At 38.5% G+C, this 20,219-nt stretch overlaps 1 protein-coding gene across 4 annotated transcripts in view; it reads left to right on the plus strand.

The window, feature by feature from the left end:
* The window catches only part of MTR (5-methyltetrahydrofolate-homocysteine methyltransferase), a 316,459-nt gene that overhangs the window by 142,159 nt on the left and 154,081 nt on the right, over positions 1-20,219 (plus strand). For all 4 annotated transcript variants that reach the window (XR_011920422.1, XM_072409188.1, XM_072409187.1 and 1 more), the window contains one exon: positions 18,644-18,760. Coding sequence is in view for 3 of the 4 variants with exons in the window: in XM_072409188.1 (XP_072265289.1) it covers positions 18,644-18,760 (117 nt within the window). In the remaining variant the exon portion in view is untranslated. The remainder of the gene's footprint in view (positions 1-18,643; positions 18,761-20,219) is intronic.

The following is a 20,219-nucleotide window of genomic DNA, read 5'->3' on the forward strand; positions in this document are numbered from 1 at the left end:
CTCAGGAAGTAGTTTTAGCAACTACTATAGATTGCTTTAAAAAAAGCTGTATGTTTTTCTAGAAGCACAGAATATAACTGAGTATTAAGGATATAAACTAAACATAACAGGGACTGTTGATCCAGGGAACATCCAATTGCCTCATGGACTCAGGAAGGAATTTTTTTCCCCTGTTGAAGCAAATTGTATCAGGGTTATTTTTGCCTTCCTCTGGACCAACTATGTCTTATAGGGTTTGATATCTGGGATATTTTTTTCTTTCCCTAGTGGTTGAACTGGAGGGACTTATGTCTTTTTTCAATCTAACCTTTTGTGTAACTGTATGTAACTATGTTTATTTTATTATTCAACGGTGGATAATTGAGTTTGTATAACGAAGAGACATCCTTTCCTATCTTAATGCCTAAGTAGGTTATACACTCGGTGGCCAGCTGGAATGACGTTCTGGTCAGCCAGGGTCTATTCCGCAGGGGGTTAATGGCAGTATTTCGCTTTTGGTAATATTGATTTTAAGGCCCGCCAGCTTCTCATATTCCTGAAAAATTCTATCAATTTGAGGGATATCTGTCGCGTGATCGGAGTTGAATAATGTGTCATCGGTAAAAAATGCAGTGCGCAATTCTACCTTGCCCCCTATATGGATACTATGGAGTTCAGGGGAATCTTGCAGATGGCGTACCCGGGTCTCCAGTGCTATAATAAAAAGCAAAGGAGGCAGAGAACAACCCTGTCTTGTCCCTCTCCTGAGTGGTATCTGTTTGGAGAGAAAACCAGTGGTGTGAACCCTGGCTTGCGGTTTGTCTTACATGGTCTTAAGTAGATCAAGAAAAGGGCCCTGCATTCCAATTTTCTGTAAAGACAATAAAAGCCATCCGACATCAATATTGTCAAATGCTTTTTCCGCGTCGATACTGACAATTGCTATATCTTGTTGTGGGTGTGACTTTGCATTTTCCAGAGCCGCTAGTACCATATTAGACGTGGCTGATCTACCACACACAAATCCCACCTGGGACTGTGATATTAAAGATGGTAAAAACCTGGCTAAATGATCCGCCATAATTTTGAATAAAAATTTGGCATCTAGGTTAATTAGGGATATTGGCCTGTATGCTGCTGGGTCCCATGGATCCCTTCCTTTTTTAGGAAGAACTTTTATGTATGATTCTTTACCGGATGGTAGGTATTATCCAGACCCCCCACAGATGATTATACAGATGGCCCAGGTCTTGTACTATATCCTGCTTCAGAATTTTGTTAAGTTCTGAAGTAAGGTTGTCAGGGCCTGGGGCTTTGCCATTAGCTGTTTGGAATATTACACTATATATTTCAGCATTCGTAATAAGTACGTTCAGCTGTTTCTGGGTTAGAGAGGGCTACGAAAGAGCAGCCAAAAAATCTCCATCACTTGAGAGAAAATCTTTTTTCCTTGTATAGGTCAGTATAAAAATCCGCTAGATCGGCAGAAATTTGAGCCAGGTGGGTCACTTCCGATCCCTCATCAGTATACAGCGCAGGGATGAAGGTGGGTTTGTATTTAGGGTGTATCAAATTGGCCATTTTCCCTGCCTTATTTCCAAACTTGTGCAGGTTCAAGTCATTATGTTTCCCATTGTTTTGCTTGTATCTCTCCAGCCATGTGTCAAATTAAGTTTTGGCCTTCAGCCATTAAGATCTCGATTCTTTAGTTAGATCAGTAGTCATTTGAGACTGAGTGGCCCTCAATTTTGCTAAGGCTGTTAAGTAATTATGCTTCTTCCGTTTCTTTTGATTCGACATTTAACCCCTAACTCTGCCTCTAAGATAGGCTTTGGCTGCCTCCCAGAATTAAACAGGGTTGTCCCTATTTGCAGAATTACTGGATACATAGTCAAGTCATGCTAATTTGAGCTCCGCCTGAAAAGCAGGGTCAGAGCATAAATGGGAAGGGAATCTCCAAATCCATGCATCCCCTTTAGGAATAGTGCCAGTTAGCCTAATAATTATGGGTGCATAAACAAAGATGACCATGGGTAAGGTTTGCAGGGAGTCTATTCTCTGCACACGTGGATCTATACAGAATAGGTAATCAATTCTGGACTGCGAGAGAGGTACTTGTGACACAGGTAAGTAGTCTTTCTAACGGGCCAAACATCTCGCAAATCTGTTGCTTCTGCGAAATACTCAGGGAGCTCTCTTGATCACGTCCCCAGTCTTACCCATTCAAAGGTGGGCCAGCCCGTTGGCAGGGACCCATCCTGTCTTCAGATACACACAACGGAGTTGAAATCTCTGCCCATAATAAATTTGGGGAAGAGTCCCTGGCCACCCATTTTGTAGCCTGCGCAAAAAAGTGGATCCCTAGAGTGTTCCGGGCGTACACATTGACAATGATACATCTGGTGTTACCCAGTGTTAAATGGAGTTTCACATATATCCCTTCCTTGTTACTATGTACCCCCCCCCCACCTCAGCTTGCAAATTTCTGTTTAACAGGAACAGAACTCCCACCTTTCTTCCGACAGCAGGGGCACCCAGTACCTCTTCCACCCACAATCTCTGCATTCTGGAAAAATCCCTTCCCAGATGTGTCTCTTGTAGCATTGCAGTGTCCGCCTTCATGCATTTCTGGTGCTTTAGGACCGCCATGCTATTTTTGGGGGGTCTCGGCCCCTAATGTTTCATGATAATTTTCGTATAAAAGGTAATGTACTCCAGGATCTTCCTGTGAGGATCTTGAGAATCTCTTTAAGTTCGCAAAACAGTTGACAGTCTGAAGCTGACAGTCTTCCGGAGTGTGGTTCCATTAGTTGCTTTTTTCGGTGACTGGGACCGGACTTTTTGATAGACTTGCGAGTGTGAGGTTTCTGGGGAGGAGGCCCCTTTCTGGGGTATTTTCCCGCACTAGGGAGGTTATCCGAGCTTGAACAAAATCCTCGAAGGTAAAGGTGTGGTGTTCCCCTTCCTGGCTGTATAAATGCAGTGTTGCTGGGTAGGTCAAGCTAGACTTGCTCCTACGTTGATATAACTGAGAACACAGGGGTTAGAATGGCTTCCTCTTGCGGGGGACCTCTGCCGAGTAATCTGCAAAAATATGTAAAGGAGCACCTTCCAGCGAGCTGTTCCTATTGGCTCGATAGGCTTGAAGAATTGGGTTTTTATCCACATAGTCCAGGTATTTTACAATCACTGGATGAGGTGCACTGTGTTCATTGCGCGGCTGACCCAAGCCGTGTTCCCGTTCCACCCTGCACATCCTTTTGTAGACCTAGGAGATCTGGAAGCGTGTTAGCGCACAGGTCCATGAGTTTGCCCGGTTTCACAGCTTTTGGTATTCCAATGATCTGCAGGTTATTCCTGTGAGACCTGTTTTCCATGTTGTCCAGTTTTCCATGTTTCCAGTAAACTACCAACATTATTTTCCAGAGTCATTAGACTGGTAGAGGTCTGAATCACATCATCGTTTATGGAGGAGATTCTTTCCTCCACTGTGTCTATCCTGCATGCATGATCCCTGAGTTCTTGTCTCAGGGATTGAATTTCCTTCCCTATGGCTGAGTCTATAACTTCCTGCAGTGTGGGCTTTAAAAAGACTGCCACAGCGCCCGCTATGAGCGTGTGGTCAGAAGAAGATTTGGCAGATTTAAGTACTTGCCTGGGTGGAGGCGATGCTGCATGCTGTTGAGAGAGATGAAGTTTGTCGGCCATCTTGGATTTGAGAGCGGGTTTCTTGTCACGCTGCTTCCTCGGGGTGGAAGAGTCCTCTCGTGAGGCTTTATCTAAGTGTTTCTACAGTTGGCAGTATTGCAGCGGGTTGGCAAGTGCTGTGTGTCTGGTGAGGATCGCGGTTTTCCTCTTGGTGAGCGGGAGCCTCTGGATGCCGTTACACTCTCATGGGGCGCTGGAACCAGAGGTCCTAATTTTATTTTTAAAAATGACATCCAAGAAACCAATAACATACAACGAGGAAATACCGAGAATAAGTGACTATATTGGTATATATATATACTATAGCACTTAAAAACAATATACAAACATCAAAATTTATCAACATCATCTTTTAGTGGCCAAGTCGGAGGTCAAAACATTTTTATTATTATAATACTTGAAAAACAAGGGGGAGGGGGAACCAAGAAAGATGGGGGAAATGAAGAGGAAGGGGGGGGGGGTAAGATACAGGTCTACAGAAAAAAAGTTATAAAAGTAAAGGAAAAGCCTGTAGTCTCTAATAATTCTTATAGTAACACACATATAAATATATTTTCCCCATTTTACATTGTACACGTTATCCCCGGAAATAATAAAGGTAAACACTGCTGAAGGGTAAGATATTCTGCAGACCAAACAAACTGTTCCCAATAAAACCAGGTGCCCGTGGTTTTGGTTTTCGATGTTTCATTTTCATCATTGGCCATTAAGTCTTCCATTGCCCTGATGTAATTTACCCTATGTATTCAGTGTTTCATAGTCGGTGGTCCTGTTTGTTCCCACAAGGAGGGGATACACATCTTTGTAACATTTAATAAATGGCATAGTAAAGAGGAACAATACATTTTTCTGGACATGGTGGAGATGTAGAGCAAAGCCAGCTCCGGTTTATTATGAATAGATCCGTCCGTAAGGTTTTTTATAGTATCTGCTACCTTTCCCCAAAAAGGCCAGTGGACAACTCCAAAATATATGTAATAACATGCCCGGGGCCTTTTCACACCACCAGCAGAGAGAACTAGCATGGGGGTAAATTCTAGCTGGAACAACTGGCATTCTGTACCATCTTGTAAGTATTTTGTAGTTTGTTTCTACTGATTACTAATAGAGGCCTTATGGCCATAGTAGAATAGTTTCTCTCCCCTGTTCCGAAAAGGACTGTTGCTGCTCCCCCTCCCATCCACCGACATACGTGGGTGTATGCCCAGAGTATTGTGACAATAACAATTGCTATGAATGTGATAAGGCACCCCGCACCGGACCTTCTGCAGTACATGTCTGCTCCAGCGCCAGATAGGCCTACTAAATTGTTGCAGAACAGGTAGGGAACCTAGAAAGTGTTTAGATGCAATGTTCTCCAGGAACCCAGATTGAGCAGTGAATAGTCATTCTGCAACTGGACCTCTGATGCCCATGCGCCTGAGGAAATGAATTGCCTAGCCCGAATAATTCCCCTCCGTCTCCAATGTCGAAAAATGAGATCTGTGAAACCGAATGCTGGGTGGCCTAAGACACGGGGACATTGGGGAAGGGTAGAGCTCAACGCCAGAGTCACATAGATATAATGCAATCACTTGTAGGGTCTCCCTGATGAGTGCATGATTCCTAGCCTGGGCGACTGTATCAGGTGGCGATGCTAGGAGGCAAACTAGTAAATGTATAGGTATGTGAGAAAGAGTGTCTTCTAGTTGGATCCAGCTTTTAGATCTTTGTGTCTACGCCAGTCTATCAGGCAGGTTAGGTGCTCAGCAACATGGTGTAATACTGGGTCCAGGAGGGCCATGCTCTCTTGCATCATTGGCAATCTAAGGACCTTAAAACTAATTCTAGGAGAGTCATTGCCCCATACAAAACGTATAAATTCAGAGCAAAACTTTAATAACAGCGAGGTGGGTATACATACTGGTAGAGTCTGTAACAGATAAGGTAGTCTGGACATGACGTTCATTTTGAGGATGTTGCAGTGCCCGAACCATGAAAACCCATTTTGTCTCCACCTCTGCAGATCGTGTCTAATCATGTTAGGCAGTGGTAGAAAATTTAACATGGCTGTTCCTGCTAGATCAGCTGAGATGAGGGTGCCCAGGTATTTTGTGGCCCCTTTCACCCATTAAAATGGGGTGTTAGGTTATAAAACATTCTGTGGGGTATTGTGATATTTAAAGCCTCAGATTTTTGTAAATTAATTTTGAAGTTGGAAATTTGGGCATAATCTTGGAGTTCTTTAAATAGATTGGAGATGGACGTTACTGGGGAGGTGATGTAAAATAACAGATCATCTGCATATGCAGCTACTTTATTAGAGGTGTCACCTGTGGATACTCCTGCAATGTTTGGGTTGGACCTTATTCGTCTCAAGAAGAGTTCAAGCATGAGAATAAATAGTAGAGGCGAAAGGGGACATCCCTGCCTCATCCCATTTGTAATGGAAAATGATTCAGAGAGGACCCCATTAGCTCTTATCAGAGCTGTGGGGGTTAGAGTAAAGAGCCTCCATCCAATTAAGGAGCCTCGGCGAGGTACCGAAATGTGTTAACATTAACTTGAGATAGGCCCAGTCCACTCTATCGAATGCTTTCTTTGAATCCGTAGAGAGGAGCATCATGAGAATTTGGTTGGAGTGTACATAGTTAATTACATTAAGCGTGCGAACCGTGTTGTCCCTGGTTCGCAAAATGGTAGAAATCTGCTTTGGTCATTGTGTATCAAAGACCGCAGGACAGGAGTCAGCCTACACGCAATGATACTAGAAAAATTTTTTAAATCATTGTTCAGTAGGGAAATGGGTCTATAGTTCGCACATGATTGTGGGGAAATGACAGTAATATGAGCCGCCATTGGTAGAGAGTCTAATTCCAGAATGGAGTTGAATGCTGCTAACATAGGTGGAGCCAATTGGGTTTGAAATATTTTGTACTAGGCCAGAGTTAGTCCATCTGGACCTGGGGCTTTGCCTGTCGCTGCCTTTAAAAGTGCCATTTGAAATTCTGGCAATTGGGGCATCTAACATTTCCTGTGGAGCTAGGGAGTCCGTCGAGGATCTGAAATTTTTTAGCTTTTGGTAGAGAATGTTTGGTATTTATGTGTCACGGATAATGGGGAGGGGAGAAAAACAGAAGGATAAATACAAGGGACTAGGCCATCAAAGGTTAGGGAGAAGGAAACGGTCAACCCCTACAGACACCCTAACCTAGCCCTGACTCCTGACCGTATGAATATCCCCTGAAGGTGGGAATATTCATACACTGGAACCTAGGCCCTAGTAGCCCTGAATTGCCCTAGGAATAGTGACTGGGCTTGAGACTACTGGTTCCTTCCCTGATGAAAGAACCAGTGCCTCCCTGAGGCCTAGTAACAACAAAAGAACAACAAAACACCAAAAGTAGTTCAACTTATCTTAAATAGCAAATGGAGGAGCAGGACCTCGAAGAGGACAACACACCAGTTCTTCTCCTCCCAGAAGTGAATATCAACCGCATAGCATGAAGTGTGAGGCAAGACTAAATGGAGGGACAGTAATGACCACCAGCTGCAGCTGATACAAGTGGTGTGGTCATTACAAACAACATAGAAACAAGTAAAAAAACAAAGAGACTGTCAGATAACCTCAGGTGTAGATTGTCTCACAGATCTTCTAACCTCAGTCACAGAAGGGACCGTGACAATTTGACTGGGACCTTTTTGCTCCAATAGCGTGCGCTAAAGCTGACTCGCATTTATTTGTATACTCATAGAAAAAGCCCCTACATTTGGACAATTGTGCTTTGGTCTTTTCATGACTTATAGAAGCTATTTGTTCATGTATTCAAATTATACGCGCTTCTAAGTCTGGTTTGTGGTAGCGCTTATGAGTGGTTTCCAATTTGTATAGCTTGTGCAGGAGAGTGTTGAGCCTCATTTGCCTTTCCTTCTTTGCCCTGTGCCCCAAGTTTTTTAAAGAGGCCTCCTTTAACACACTTATGGGCCTCCCAGACCACCAAGGGATTTTGAACCGATGAAGAGTTGCGAAAAAAATACTTCCGTAGCTCCCCTTCCACCAATAAACCAGTATCAGGAGATTGCAGAAGATCCTCATTTAGTCTTCAGGCACAAGGCCTGGGTATCTGTATATCTACTGCAAGAGCTATATACTGATCGGTGCATGGTCAGAGAAAGTAGCAGTACCTATCGAGGTTGATTGCACACTCGCTAAGGTTTCATGTTTTACTAAAAATGGTCTATGCAGAAATATGTTTTGTGTTTCGGGGAGTTAACAAGAGTAGTCCCACTCCGTTGGATATCAATAAATTGATGGGTATACAAGAGTCTTTTTAGTCTCTTAAGGATGAAAAATGGTAGGTGGGATGTTCCTTTAGATACCTCTTTACTAGGATCCAGTGCTATATTAAAATCTCCATTGATGGTCACACCCTCACTAAATTCCTTCACTATGTCAAGAACTTACTCCAAAAAGTGCAATTGGTCGATATTGGGTGCATATATGTTGTCAAACGTGTATAGTCGTGTGCCAATCATGCTTACTCCTCGGGACTTAGAGTCCAGTGATGTTCCATGATATGACAGTTGCAAACTGTTTTTGAGAGATTGTATTTTGTTACCCTGTACAAAGCATGGGTCAGACCACATCTGGAATATGCAGTCCTGTTTTGGGCACCAGTTCACAAAAAGGACATTGTTGAATTGGAGAGAGTGCAGAGAAGGGAGAACTAAATCATTAAAAGGAATGGAGAAGATCAGGTATGAGGAAAGATTAGCTGAACTGATATTATCACCCTGTTTAAATATATAAATGTTCCATATAGAGAACTCTCTTCCCCATTATTCACTTTGAGATCATTACACAGAACAAGAGGGCACTCTTTGCGTCTGGAGGAAAAGAAGTTTAAGCTCCGGATAAGGAAGGGATTCTTTACTGTAAGGTCTGTGAAAATGTGGAATAGGCTCCCTCAGGAAGTAGATTCAGCAACTACTATAGATTGCTTTAAGAAAAAGCTAGATATTTTTCTAGAAGCACAGAATATAACTGGGTATTAGGGCTTTAAAGTAAGAATAACAATGACTGTTGATCCAGGGAACATCCGATTGCCTCATGAAATCAGAACTGACTTTTTTTCTCCTGTTGAAGCAAATTGTACCAGGGTTTTTTTGCCTTCCTCTGGACTAACTATGTCTTATAGGGTTTTATATCTGGGATATGTTTATTTCCCTAGTGGTGGAACTTGTCTTTTTTCAACTTAACCTACTATGTAACTATGTCATGGCAGAAGTGTGTTTCCTGGATAAGGGCCACATGGCAATGTGGAATTAAGGGAATTAAGCCCTTTCGCATTTAGGGATATAATCTTCATATTTCTTTGCAGACTCTAGTTAGTCTTGAGTTATTTGCACAAAAGTGTGTTATCAGTATTAAATGTTAAGTGACTGATGGCAACCTGGGGGGGGGGGTTAAATTGTAGCTTTTGTGGAAAGGGTATGCCTAGTGGGGATAGGGGTTGAGTATAGGCAAATCAAAAAACACAGCTCCAACATTTAACTCTTTGAAGAGGAGCACCCTATTGGGGGGAAGTAAAACGTGACCGCAGAGAGTTTTAGGCGGCACATTTGAGGATAAAACACTGTACAGTACAATATAAACCACAACACCATAAATCATTACTCTGTTATCATAGTATTGCCCCATCATAGGGCACAACTTACAATCACAGTGCCTTATGACAACATGGCTGTACAGCTCCAATGTCATGGTCCAAGTCTTGTGGCAAAATTCAAACGGGACTACAAGAAACTATATCAGCATCTGTCCACTGTACCGGTGTTAAACTATAAAAAGGATATATGTAGAGTTCAGCAACACAGATTGGTGAAAAACAAATCACTTGCTCAAGTTAGCTGTAGGAACCATTGCTAACCCTGAGAGCAGCTTGGTCATGGCACCTTGAGGATAAAAGTGTAATCCACTGATCCTTTGGTGAAAAAATAAAACTCTCTCAACGTGTGTTAAACCATGACTTTAGAACCAGGTGTAAATGAGAAAGTTCCCAAAAGTTGGAAAGCAGGAAGCCTGCGGGTCTAGTTAGGATTTTATTATGGTCACTGCTATCCAAATTTTTTTTTTATATGCACCTTTGTTATAAGCTTGTGCAAAAATTACTATTTTGTTAATACTTTGTACTACTTTAATACACAAACAAATTAGATGTACTTTATCCTGCTACTTTGAAAATATTTACTTTTTCTGTAGGAATCCACTCTTTTACTAATGTATCTACTGCAGCTACATTTGTGGATACCCTTGATGACTCATCATCCCTTCCACCATCCCAGTCCCCAGACTAAGAATATTCATTAGTCTCTTCTCCTATGTACATCTTCTCCTTCTGGTACAACTTGCGTTGCTGTTGAATATCTGACTAGTCTCTTTTTGGTTATTCTAGCTGGGTCAAGTTCACAACCTACTTTGCAAATATTATGGTTCTTCCCCAACATCCCGGATAAAAGGAAGTTAGACACTATATATTTCCAATTTATGTTTGTCCTTATTGTTAAAGTATGTTTTCTTTGTTTTTGCTTACTATCCCTTACAACAATTTTATGAAAATAATTTTTCTTCATGATATATCACTATTTCACACATGAAGCAGCTTAGCTGCCAGGTGTTATTACTTTACAATAAAGTTATATACGTTTCACCACTACTGGCTATCATGACTAAAGTGGTGAAATGGATTGTGCAAGGCCTATGTTCTCCCCAAAAGCGATCAAAGATCATTTGTCATCTAAAAACATTACTGAGGATATATCTGTGCTGCACGAAACCCACCTTTCTCAGTCTTGCTTTACCCTAATTTTTATATTGTGGGTAGACAAAGTTTGGGGTGCTCCTGCAGCTACATTTTCCTACACAAGCATCTACACTACAGACCAATGGAGTCTTTTTGCAATCCCTTGGACAGAAGATAGGCTGCCGTAATTTAGGTAAAAAGCTTAGGTCCTTTGAGGCAATCTGTTAATCCCTGGATCAACAGTTTCTGTTGTCTCTAAATTAAATTGTCCACTTTTTCTTAAAGCAATCTATAGAACTTGCTAAAACTACTTCCTGAGGGAGCATGTTCCACACTTTCACAAACCTTAATGTGAAGAATACCTTCCTTAAGTGAAAATAACTTGTTTCCCTCGAGATGCACAAGTGTGCCTTCTTGTCTTTTGTTTAATCCCCTTAAAGTGAATTAATTCACTTGAATGTAAAACTTCTACATTAATCATATATGCAGTCTATGGCCCAAATCAAAAAAATAAGCTAACTACACATCTATTTACAGCTTATAACTCATCTTCCCCACTTATAGCCGGAGATTTTAATGTTGTATGCAACCCAGCCGAAGATTGAAAATGTAATTTCCACCAATCTTGTCCAAAATGTTCTAATGATCTTGCTTTTAAAACTTATTCATCTACTATGATCTTATTAGATGCATTGGATCAGGATTACATATGTTGTTCATCAGTGCATCATATTTTGTCTAGATTGGATAGAGTACTGGTAAGCTCAGATCTGCTTTTGAGACTTCAACATGCCACTTTCTATCCATTAGTCATAACAGCTCATTCACTGCTATCAATATCCAACAACAAATGCCTATTTCTACAGATTGTATTTGACGTTTTCCTCGTTTCTTCATTAACAACATTAACAAAAAATCTATTAAACAATACCTTAAAGCATGGATAATGCGTAATGAAGGGAAAGGGGAGATGGATTCTACCAAAAGGTACTCCTTAAATAATTGAAGTTACCAGTTGCCAAGCCTGAGTAAGTCTAAATATAAAGCACAGTGAGGGAGAAAGCAGGCTTTTACTGGCAATTCTGTTAGAAAAATAAAATTTATTCACACAATATTTGAATCCTATTTCTAGCATAGATCAACTATACTATTATATGGTTTGAGGTTAAACAAACTGTACAGATAGTTTGAACAGTAAACCAAAATGTCAGGGTATTTATCTCAGGGTTCCGACGCGTTTCGCCTTTTGGCTTCCTCAGGGGACTGAGACCAAAAGTAAGTCTGAATGAAAAAATAAACTATTATCACATATATACGTATTGATGCGGAAGGGGTGGAATTATATATATGTATGTGTACACATACATACACATACATATTCCTACATGAACAAAACTAAGTATAATAAGGCTTCAATGTTATTTAGAAAGCGTTAACTTACATTAAACATTCAGTTGTACAAATTAATGGGGGACAGCAGGATCAAAGCATCCCTAGGTTCTCAAACACATATAATTACTGGAAACACAAATCGGATAGTGATTATATTATTCTAATATTACTTGTTATAAATGTGGTATTATTCATGGTATAAATTTTATAGTTGCTTACCATATTAAATAAGGTGGGCATTACTATAAGAAATTATTTGAAAACAGATGTGCTTATTCTGGACAGATGAATTAGTTGTTATTATTTGTCTGTATATATGTATTGTTATTTCTGGCTTGTATGAAAATATAAAGTATTGTAAATGGGTAGCAATATCTCATAAGCTAACAGGTCTACTGTTCAGAAATAAAAATAGGTGTATATGTAAAAAAACAAAAAAGAGAGTTATGTCTACAGAATCCACTAGATGGTACTGTGGTACTATGAATGCTGAAAGTAATTAACCTTAAAAAGGAGCATCCATGAGTTGATTGGTATCCATAAAATCGATTAATTCGAGCTAATGATTTAAAGCTCACTTGAAATGTATATAAGATTATTAATCATAGAAATTATAACTTTATAAAGATGGGTAACTAAAAAAGCATGTATCATAATAGGTAACTATGAAGCCTCACTTTATTTGCTGAAAACCAATCAGTAATTAACCCCATACCTGTGTTTGAATATAGGGAGTAAATATGTATATTAAAGTGCTAATATCCCAATTCCTATATATGGATAGATATTGATTATGAAAATTGCTATAAAGGTGACCCCCTTAATAATTTATTAGATTGTGTAGCCATAATGGTGCATTTACCTTAGTCACTTTTGCTTTGCCAGTCCAAAAGATAATAAGTGGTATTACTGTGGAGGTGGGGAATAATAATTTTCGTCTCCCAGCTTCTTATGTGTTAAAAATTAAAAGCACATAATTAAATTAAAGGTGTGCTAGTATGTACATCCATATGATATGTATATGCACATGCATTAATGCCTACATGCATGCATGCTTGCACATGTACACCAGCTCCAAACTTAACAGATCGCCAGAGGGAAAAGTACTTACATTGGTGATTCAGTGTGATCAGTCGGTCTGTAACAAGGTGTCTGCAGCACAGCCTCAAGCAGGGACTAATGCTGCTGACATCCTACTTATATATGCATGGATGATTGAGTGATACACAGTGTTCCCCCCGAAATCCCGTGAGATCTTGCCGAATTCTGGCAAGATCTCGTCTTAGCTCTTCTTAGCATTCTTAGCAGCTGAATGGGGCTGCATGCTAGTAAGTAGCATGTGTAGCCTAGGGTGTTTATAGAGATATAGAAGTGATATCCCAGTGAATTTAAATATAAAGGTTCATCTGAAACAATTGTCACCCATTAAAGCAAAACATCACCAATATTCCTAAATAATATGTGTTGATTACATAATGTAACAATTTATTATTCTATTACATTTTTATACGTGTTGGTATTTTGTTGATCCACTACAACAGATAATATTACAATATTTTACAATGCATAGATCAATGTTAATCTTGTACATATAAGACAGCACATTTCAATTTAAAGGGTAAATATGTGAGAACAGCTTTGTCACTAGACTTTACGTTTTGAACATATATAAAGCATATCATATTTTCGTACTGGAAGCATAATAGGGAGGTAAATGTGGTTGGCATTAATTGTTAAATAGAAAAGGCTCACATTATGAGGAAGTTTAATATTGTCAATATATATCAAGTATAATCTGGAATCGTCCTAACCTGTCAAGGCAAATGCCAGGTCCTAGGCCAAGAATGGAAAGAGTGAGCTCTTTTGGCCTAAACGTGGGAGGAGAAAAGTGGAGGCATGGTTAACCCACCTCCAAAGCACCCATGCGGATGTAGGTCCCCATGGGTGCACTTGCCCCCCGTAGGGTCAATAACATGGGCTAAAAAAATATCTTGAGACAAAGACTTGGATTGTGTATCAACATATTTGTATCTATGTAGTAGTAGTAGTAGTAGTAGTAGTAGTAGTAATTTTGTATCTATATAGTATTTGTATCTATAATCGTTTCCAAATATTCTATTTCATGCATAAGACAGGATGATAGACCCAACTTAAAGTTGGGTTTCTTTTAACGTTAAAGTGTGGAAGGATAGATTGATAGCTTCTGGATTTTATCCTCCAGTGGCATTTTTATCACAAATTTATCTATCGGACCCTCTGTTGAACTGGGTGATGGTAATGGGGTAGATGTATTGATAAAAGGATCTTGTTGGTTTTGGGAATGGCTCCTAATAAAGCTAGATCCAAGGAGGGACCAGGTGGGTCATGGATAGAGATCTTAGATAAAGATCTGTCTACAGGTGATGCTGTAGCCAGTATTTCCAACGGGTCTAGAGTAAATTCTGGAAGAGTGTGGGGAGGGATAATGTGGGATGGTTGATGGGAAAGGGGTAATGTTGGGATGGGTGTCGTGATGGATACTTTTCTTTTGATCTTATTAGTTAATAATAACTAATTCATCTGTCCAGAATATGCACATCTGTTTTCAAATAATTTCTTATAGTAACAACCACCTTATATATTATGATAAGCAACTATAAAATATATACCTTGAATAAGAACACAAATATAACAAGTAATATTGGAATAATATAATCACTATCCGATTTGTGTTTCCAGTGAATTTATGTGTTTGAGAACCTAGGGATGCTTTGATCCTGCTGTCCCCCAATAATTTGTAAAACTGAATGTAAAGTAAGTAAACACTTTCTAAATAACATTGAAGCCTTATTATACTTAATTTTGTTCATGTAGGAATATGTATGTGTATGTATGTGTACATATATATAATTCCACCCCTTCCACATCAATATGTATATATGTGATAATAGTTTATTTTTTCATTCAGACATACTTTTGGTCTCAGTCCCCTAAGGAAGCCAAAAGGCGAAACGTGTCCAGACCCTGAGATAAATACCCTGACATTTTGGTTTACTGTTCAAACTATCTATCTGTACAGTTTGTTTAACCTCAAACCATATATCAGTATAGTTGATACATATTAGAAATAGGGTTCAAATATTGTGTGAATAAATTTTATTTTTCTAACAGAATTGCCAGTAAAAGCCTGCTTTCCCTCTCACTGTGCTTTATATTTAGAGGGAGTATGGATATCAAAATGTACAACACAAGCTCATCTTCAAAATGTAAAACCCTGCAAAAGTGTCATCATGCTTGTCTACAAGCTAGAGAAGCCTATGACCAATTTAGGACCACCCTCTCTATCACCTTTGATAAGAGGAAATGGACCCATGTGAAACGTACCTGTGACATCTGGGTAACGCAACATATAAACATCATTCAATCTTCTAAAGATGTTGAATTTTTCAAGTTTGGAAACGCATCAGCATTTGCTAATTTGGCAAAGGATTTCATAACCTGCAATATGTATTATCTGTCAAGGACTCCGTAGGGACAATTCATCATTCTCTTAAAGATAATCCTGGAGGTCTTCACTTATTTTTATACATCGTTGTATTCACATTGATGCGATATTCATGTGGGTTGCAAATTCCTGAAATTGCTCCATCTTCCAGAAGGTCATCTTTGAAATCTGAACTCTGACATTTCTTTGGATGAAGTATCAAATGTAATTAAAAGTCCTGCAAATGTGAAGGCCCCTGGGCTTGATGGTCTAACCAACAAATTTTATAAATATCTGGTAGAAGTCGTCACTGAACTCCCTACTTAAATCTGTGATTCAAAATATTATTTTACCAAAACACAAACCAGGCCCAATCTGACTTGTACTTGGCAGAACAGCAGCTTTCAATATTTGTGTGTTCACAGTACTAGAACAGGTTCGGGTGTCAGAAGCTTCCTCGGGTCCAGAAGCTTTGTTTTTTCTGGATGCCAAAAAAGCCTTTAACAGCATAGAGTGGGTCTTCCTTTATTTGGTCATGTGTATTGTCAGATTTAGTGGTAGAAGACTCTTTCTTCTAGTATTCCACTACATAATTACTATACAGGGGTGTGCCCTGTCACCTTTACTCTTTTTATTTGTTCACTAACATCGCCATAAGAATGTGTAGGTCAAATAGGCTTTATTTGCATAAAATGTATTAATATTCTTGGATTATTTACACACAACCACATTTTGGGTCGTTCCCTGGATTTCACAATATCTATTCTAAAAGTGAGCTACTATTTTTAAAAGCCAAAGACTCAAAAGATCTAAGGCTTTGGGTATTCTGAGTGGTATATGGTAAATTTTGTGAATGGTGTAATGATGGTGATATATGTATGTTGTTGAAAAAAAAGGAACTTCTAAAATATGAACACCAGAGTTTGTAAATGTGCCAATTAATGCACATATGTATTGGAATTGAGTGTAGCATATCGGTACAGTGCTTGTACAGAGTATAGATACAAATATTACAATACATGCAATGATGTAGCTAGGTTTCAAAAAAATCAATGTATTACAGTGTATCATCTACATAATGAGTATGGCACAAATACATACAGAAGTATAACTATGTTACAAGAATTTTAAAATATAAACTTAGTTATGTTAGCGATATAGTTATTTTTAAAGAATATCACTTCATAACAGTGTTTCACCTATATAATAGGTATGACCGAAGTACATACAGAAAGTATAACTATGCTAAAAAAGTAATATTATATGACAATGTATCGCAGGTATAACAATGATTCAAGAATATCACCTCAGCTGATTATTTTCCTAATGAGTGGGGTACTTTTTTTGTAGATCTCACAGGATTATTGTAAAAGGCCAAAGAGCATATCTTCAACCAAAATTGGTTGAATGAACTTCAATAACCAACGTGTACCGTTCCTAGACCACGTGCATTAAAACCACGCAGGAAGGTAGTATTAGCACCACCCTTTACAGAAAGGAAACTGCAGGCAATACTATGAACAGTTAACAGTCTAATTCCTTGATCTAAAATCCAGGGACTTTTAAATTCCTATATAAGCATGAGCCTTTAATCTTCCCTTTATTAATATAGACTTGGTTGGAATTGGAATGTTCTACCTCTCTCGTGACCTCTGGAGTGAGCAAATAATGTCTTCCTGCCCCCCCCCCCTTAGTGTAATATTACTAAACCTTTTTATTACGTAGTGATCCATGTTTTCATGATTTTTTTTCCCTTCCTCTTTATACTATGCTTAATATTACCCTGAGTTTGCTCTGTCCTGTTTTGTTCAAACTCCCTTCTCCATTCCTATCACTCCAAGTACCACTATCAATTATTTTTACACTACCTTCTCTCTCAACTGACCTCTGATAATTACAAACCTCTTCTTGCACTCCTGAATCTAATGCAGCCTTGACTGCCTAGAGACTTATACAACCATCTAGAGGGATGTCTTTTTTTTTTTTAATGTCATTTAATATAATTTCCTTTAATATCAAGGACATAGCTCTTACAAATGATCTGCCTTTCCCATAGAAGTTTTGCACCTTAACAGGATTATTTTTTTGTTTATTTCCAAGCTTCCAACCCTCCTAATCTTTTCTAACTAAGTTCTCCAATTGGCTTCCCCAAAAGCAATAAGCAAAAAAGCCGGAGTATAGCAATAAAACACTTTCTTATATACAGATATATCGCACATGTAGCTGGCTCTGAAGGGAGATATATAGTACTAATTTGTTGGATTAACTCCTTGATCTTCACTTTTGTCATTCTTTATGTACCCAATGTGCGACAAATCGACCCCCAAATTTCACAAACTGCTTATCAAAATAGACAAACTGCCAAGGTAAACTCATCATCGGAAATACTTTAACTTTACTCCTAATGCATCATTAGATTGAACATCTTCAACATTCAAAGTATTTTTTTGTATCTAAATATGATCATCCTGATGTTTAGAGTTGTTTTCGTAGCACAGAAAGAAGCTACACCTTTTTCTCTTCCCCTCACTTGACCTATTCATGAATATATCCTTATGGATAAGTGGTCCCCACAATCCATTAGGACATAACTGTAGGGAACATTACATGGTCTGACTATGCACCCATCACGATGGTCCTGAGTATCTCCTAACACAGAACTTCTCTGCAAAACTGTAGACTTACATCCTTCGTGACCCAAAATGGCAACATATTACAGACTCTTTGAAATTATACTTTGTGGTAAATGTCACTGGTAATATTGACAAATTTTGTGGAATGCATATAAAACATACATAAAGGGGATATTATTTAATTGTAGCTCTTACAAATCAACTCAAAAAATTATGATCCACATTTAGGAGTTAACTAATAAAACCACTCCCTCCTCACAACCTTCTGAAGCCATACTATTTGTGCAAAACTGTTAACTTTATAAATTTGAAAAAACTGATAGTGAACCTAAGCTCTAACATCCGACCTAATATCTATTCTTACATACTTGCACAGGAATGTCGGTCCCTCCTGGTGGCGCTGGCTGTGCCATTTTGCATTCATGAAGAATAAAACATTCATTGTATGTAAAGAAAAGGCCATCTTGTTTGTGTGGCAGGTTGTACCTTATCACCTTCTTTGCCCACAGCCATGCATCACGGTTTAAGCACCCTGCCCAGGTTTTCTAATCAATACAAAAAGTCAGTGTGGTTTCTTTTGTGATTGGTTGTCATAGATGTTAACTATATAATATACCTACATTTTTAGGTTTCTCTTTTTTAATGTTAATTTGTGAAGTTTTGTTTCAATGTGTTTTTTATTGTAGGAGACATTAAAAGGAGCTAAAGTGAGTGGTGGCCTTTCTAACCTTTCCTTCTCATTTCGAGGGATGGATGTCATTCGGGAAGCAATGCATGGGGTATTTCTTTTCCATGCTATAAAGGTAAAAAAACTGTCTGAAATATTTAAGCTTCTGTGTCAATAAATGTTTTATTTTAAACATATTAGTTCACTTTAATTAATCTAGTCCTGGACATCATTTAAACGGTAGACCTAAAAGCAAGTCTAATACTAAAATTCTTCATGTTTTGTATTGTTGAATATTTTAGCACTAGAATAGTTACCATTACTTTAAGCAAAACTTTAATAGCAAGTAATATACAATGTTTGTGATATTGTGCATAAATTTGACTGTTTGCTTTTTATATTTAGGCCTTTTCTACTTTTTGTGTATTTAACCGGGTCTTTTTTTTTTCTTGTGAATTAAGAAAATTGCTTAAACCACCAGACTAGAATTTTTTATAATATTTGTATTTGACTATATTATCTGCAAATGTTATCCCTTTATATCCTAATGCAACCTTTCTTGGTTATCAAAAATAACTAGTGGGTATATATATATATATTTTTATCGTATGTATGAAAAAGGAATAAAAAGACAACAAGAAATGTCCAGTGACTTGCAATAGTATTTGTCATGTGTTGTGGCATTACTACCCAAAATTAAAAGGTTTTTTTTTTTTTTTTATTCTATGGATTTAACAATATAGTCAAAATTTTTGAAAGGGAATGAAAGTTCAATATTATAAGAAATATTCAGTGTATTCATCTCCCTTACTGTGCCACTTGATCTGTCATATGCTGTCTGCATACACATATTAAAAAAGATTGCTTCCAAAAGACCACTGAACCTGCAACAACTCAAATCAAGCAACATAAAGACAAAAGATCACTCCAAATAGGTCACTGGGAAAGTTGCATAAAAGTATGGATCAGCATTGGGTTAAAAAAAAAAAAACTTCAAATATCCCACATAGAACTAATTAACTTATCATAGAAAACCTGACAGGGAGCACAATAAACAAAGATGTGCAAAATACACCACAGTAACAGTAAAAAATGATAGCAAAGATCCACAGTGGAGATGGATAGTATCTACTGATTAAACTACTTTAGGTCCTATACTCCAGAAAATAAGGTCTTTTGGAATTGTGGCCAGAAGAGAAAAAAAAACTTTTTGGAATTTGCTCAGAATAGGGAGCTAAGCTTCCCAGATACTTACTAGATACTAGAAACATTTTCTTGGATATGCCTAGTCAAAGCCTAGACTTTATTCCCATTGGAAATCTGTGGCATGACACAAATATTGATATAAACCACGGAAACCTATTTAACATGAAAGCAAATTTTATTGTTGAAGCAATTGTGTTCTGAGGAATAGTGAAAATCCTACATGTGAAAGCAACAAAGCAGAGCAAGCACATAGGGGAAAGAATATACCGTATTTTTCGGACCATAAGACGCACTTTTTTTTCCCCCAGAAGTGGGGGGAAAAGTCCCTGCGTCTTATGGTCCAAATGTATCAAAATGTATCCTTCCCAGCTGCTGTCCCGTCCCGTCTC

Source organism: Pyxicephalus adspersus, chromosome 4 (assembly GCF_032062135.1).
Source record: "Pyxicephalus adspersus chromosome 4, UCB_Pads_2.0, whole genome shotgun sequence".
NCBI classification, from domain to species: Eukaryota; Metazoa; Chordata; class Amphibia; order Anura; family Pyxicephalidae; genus Pyxicephalus; species Pyxicephalus adspersus.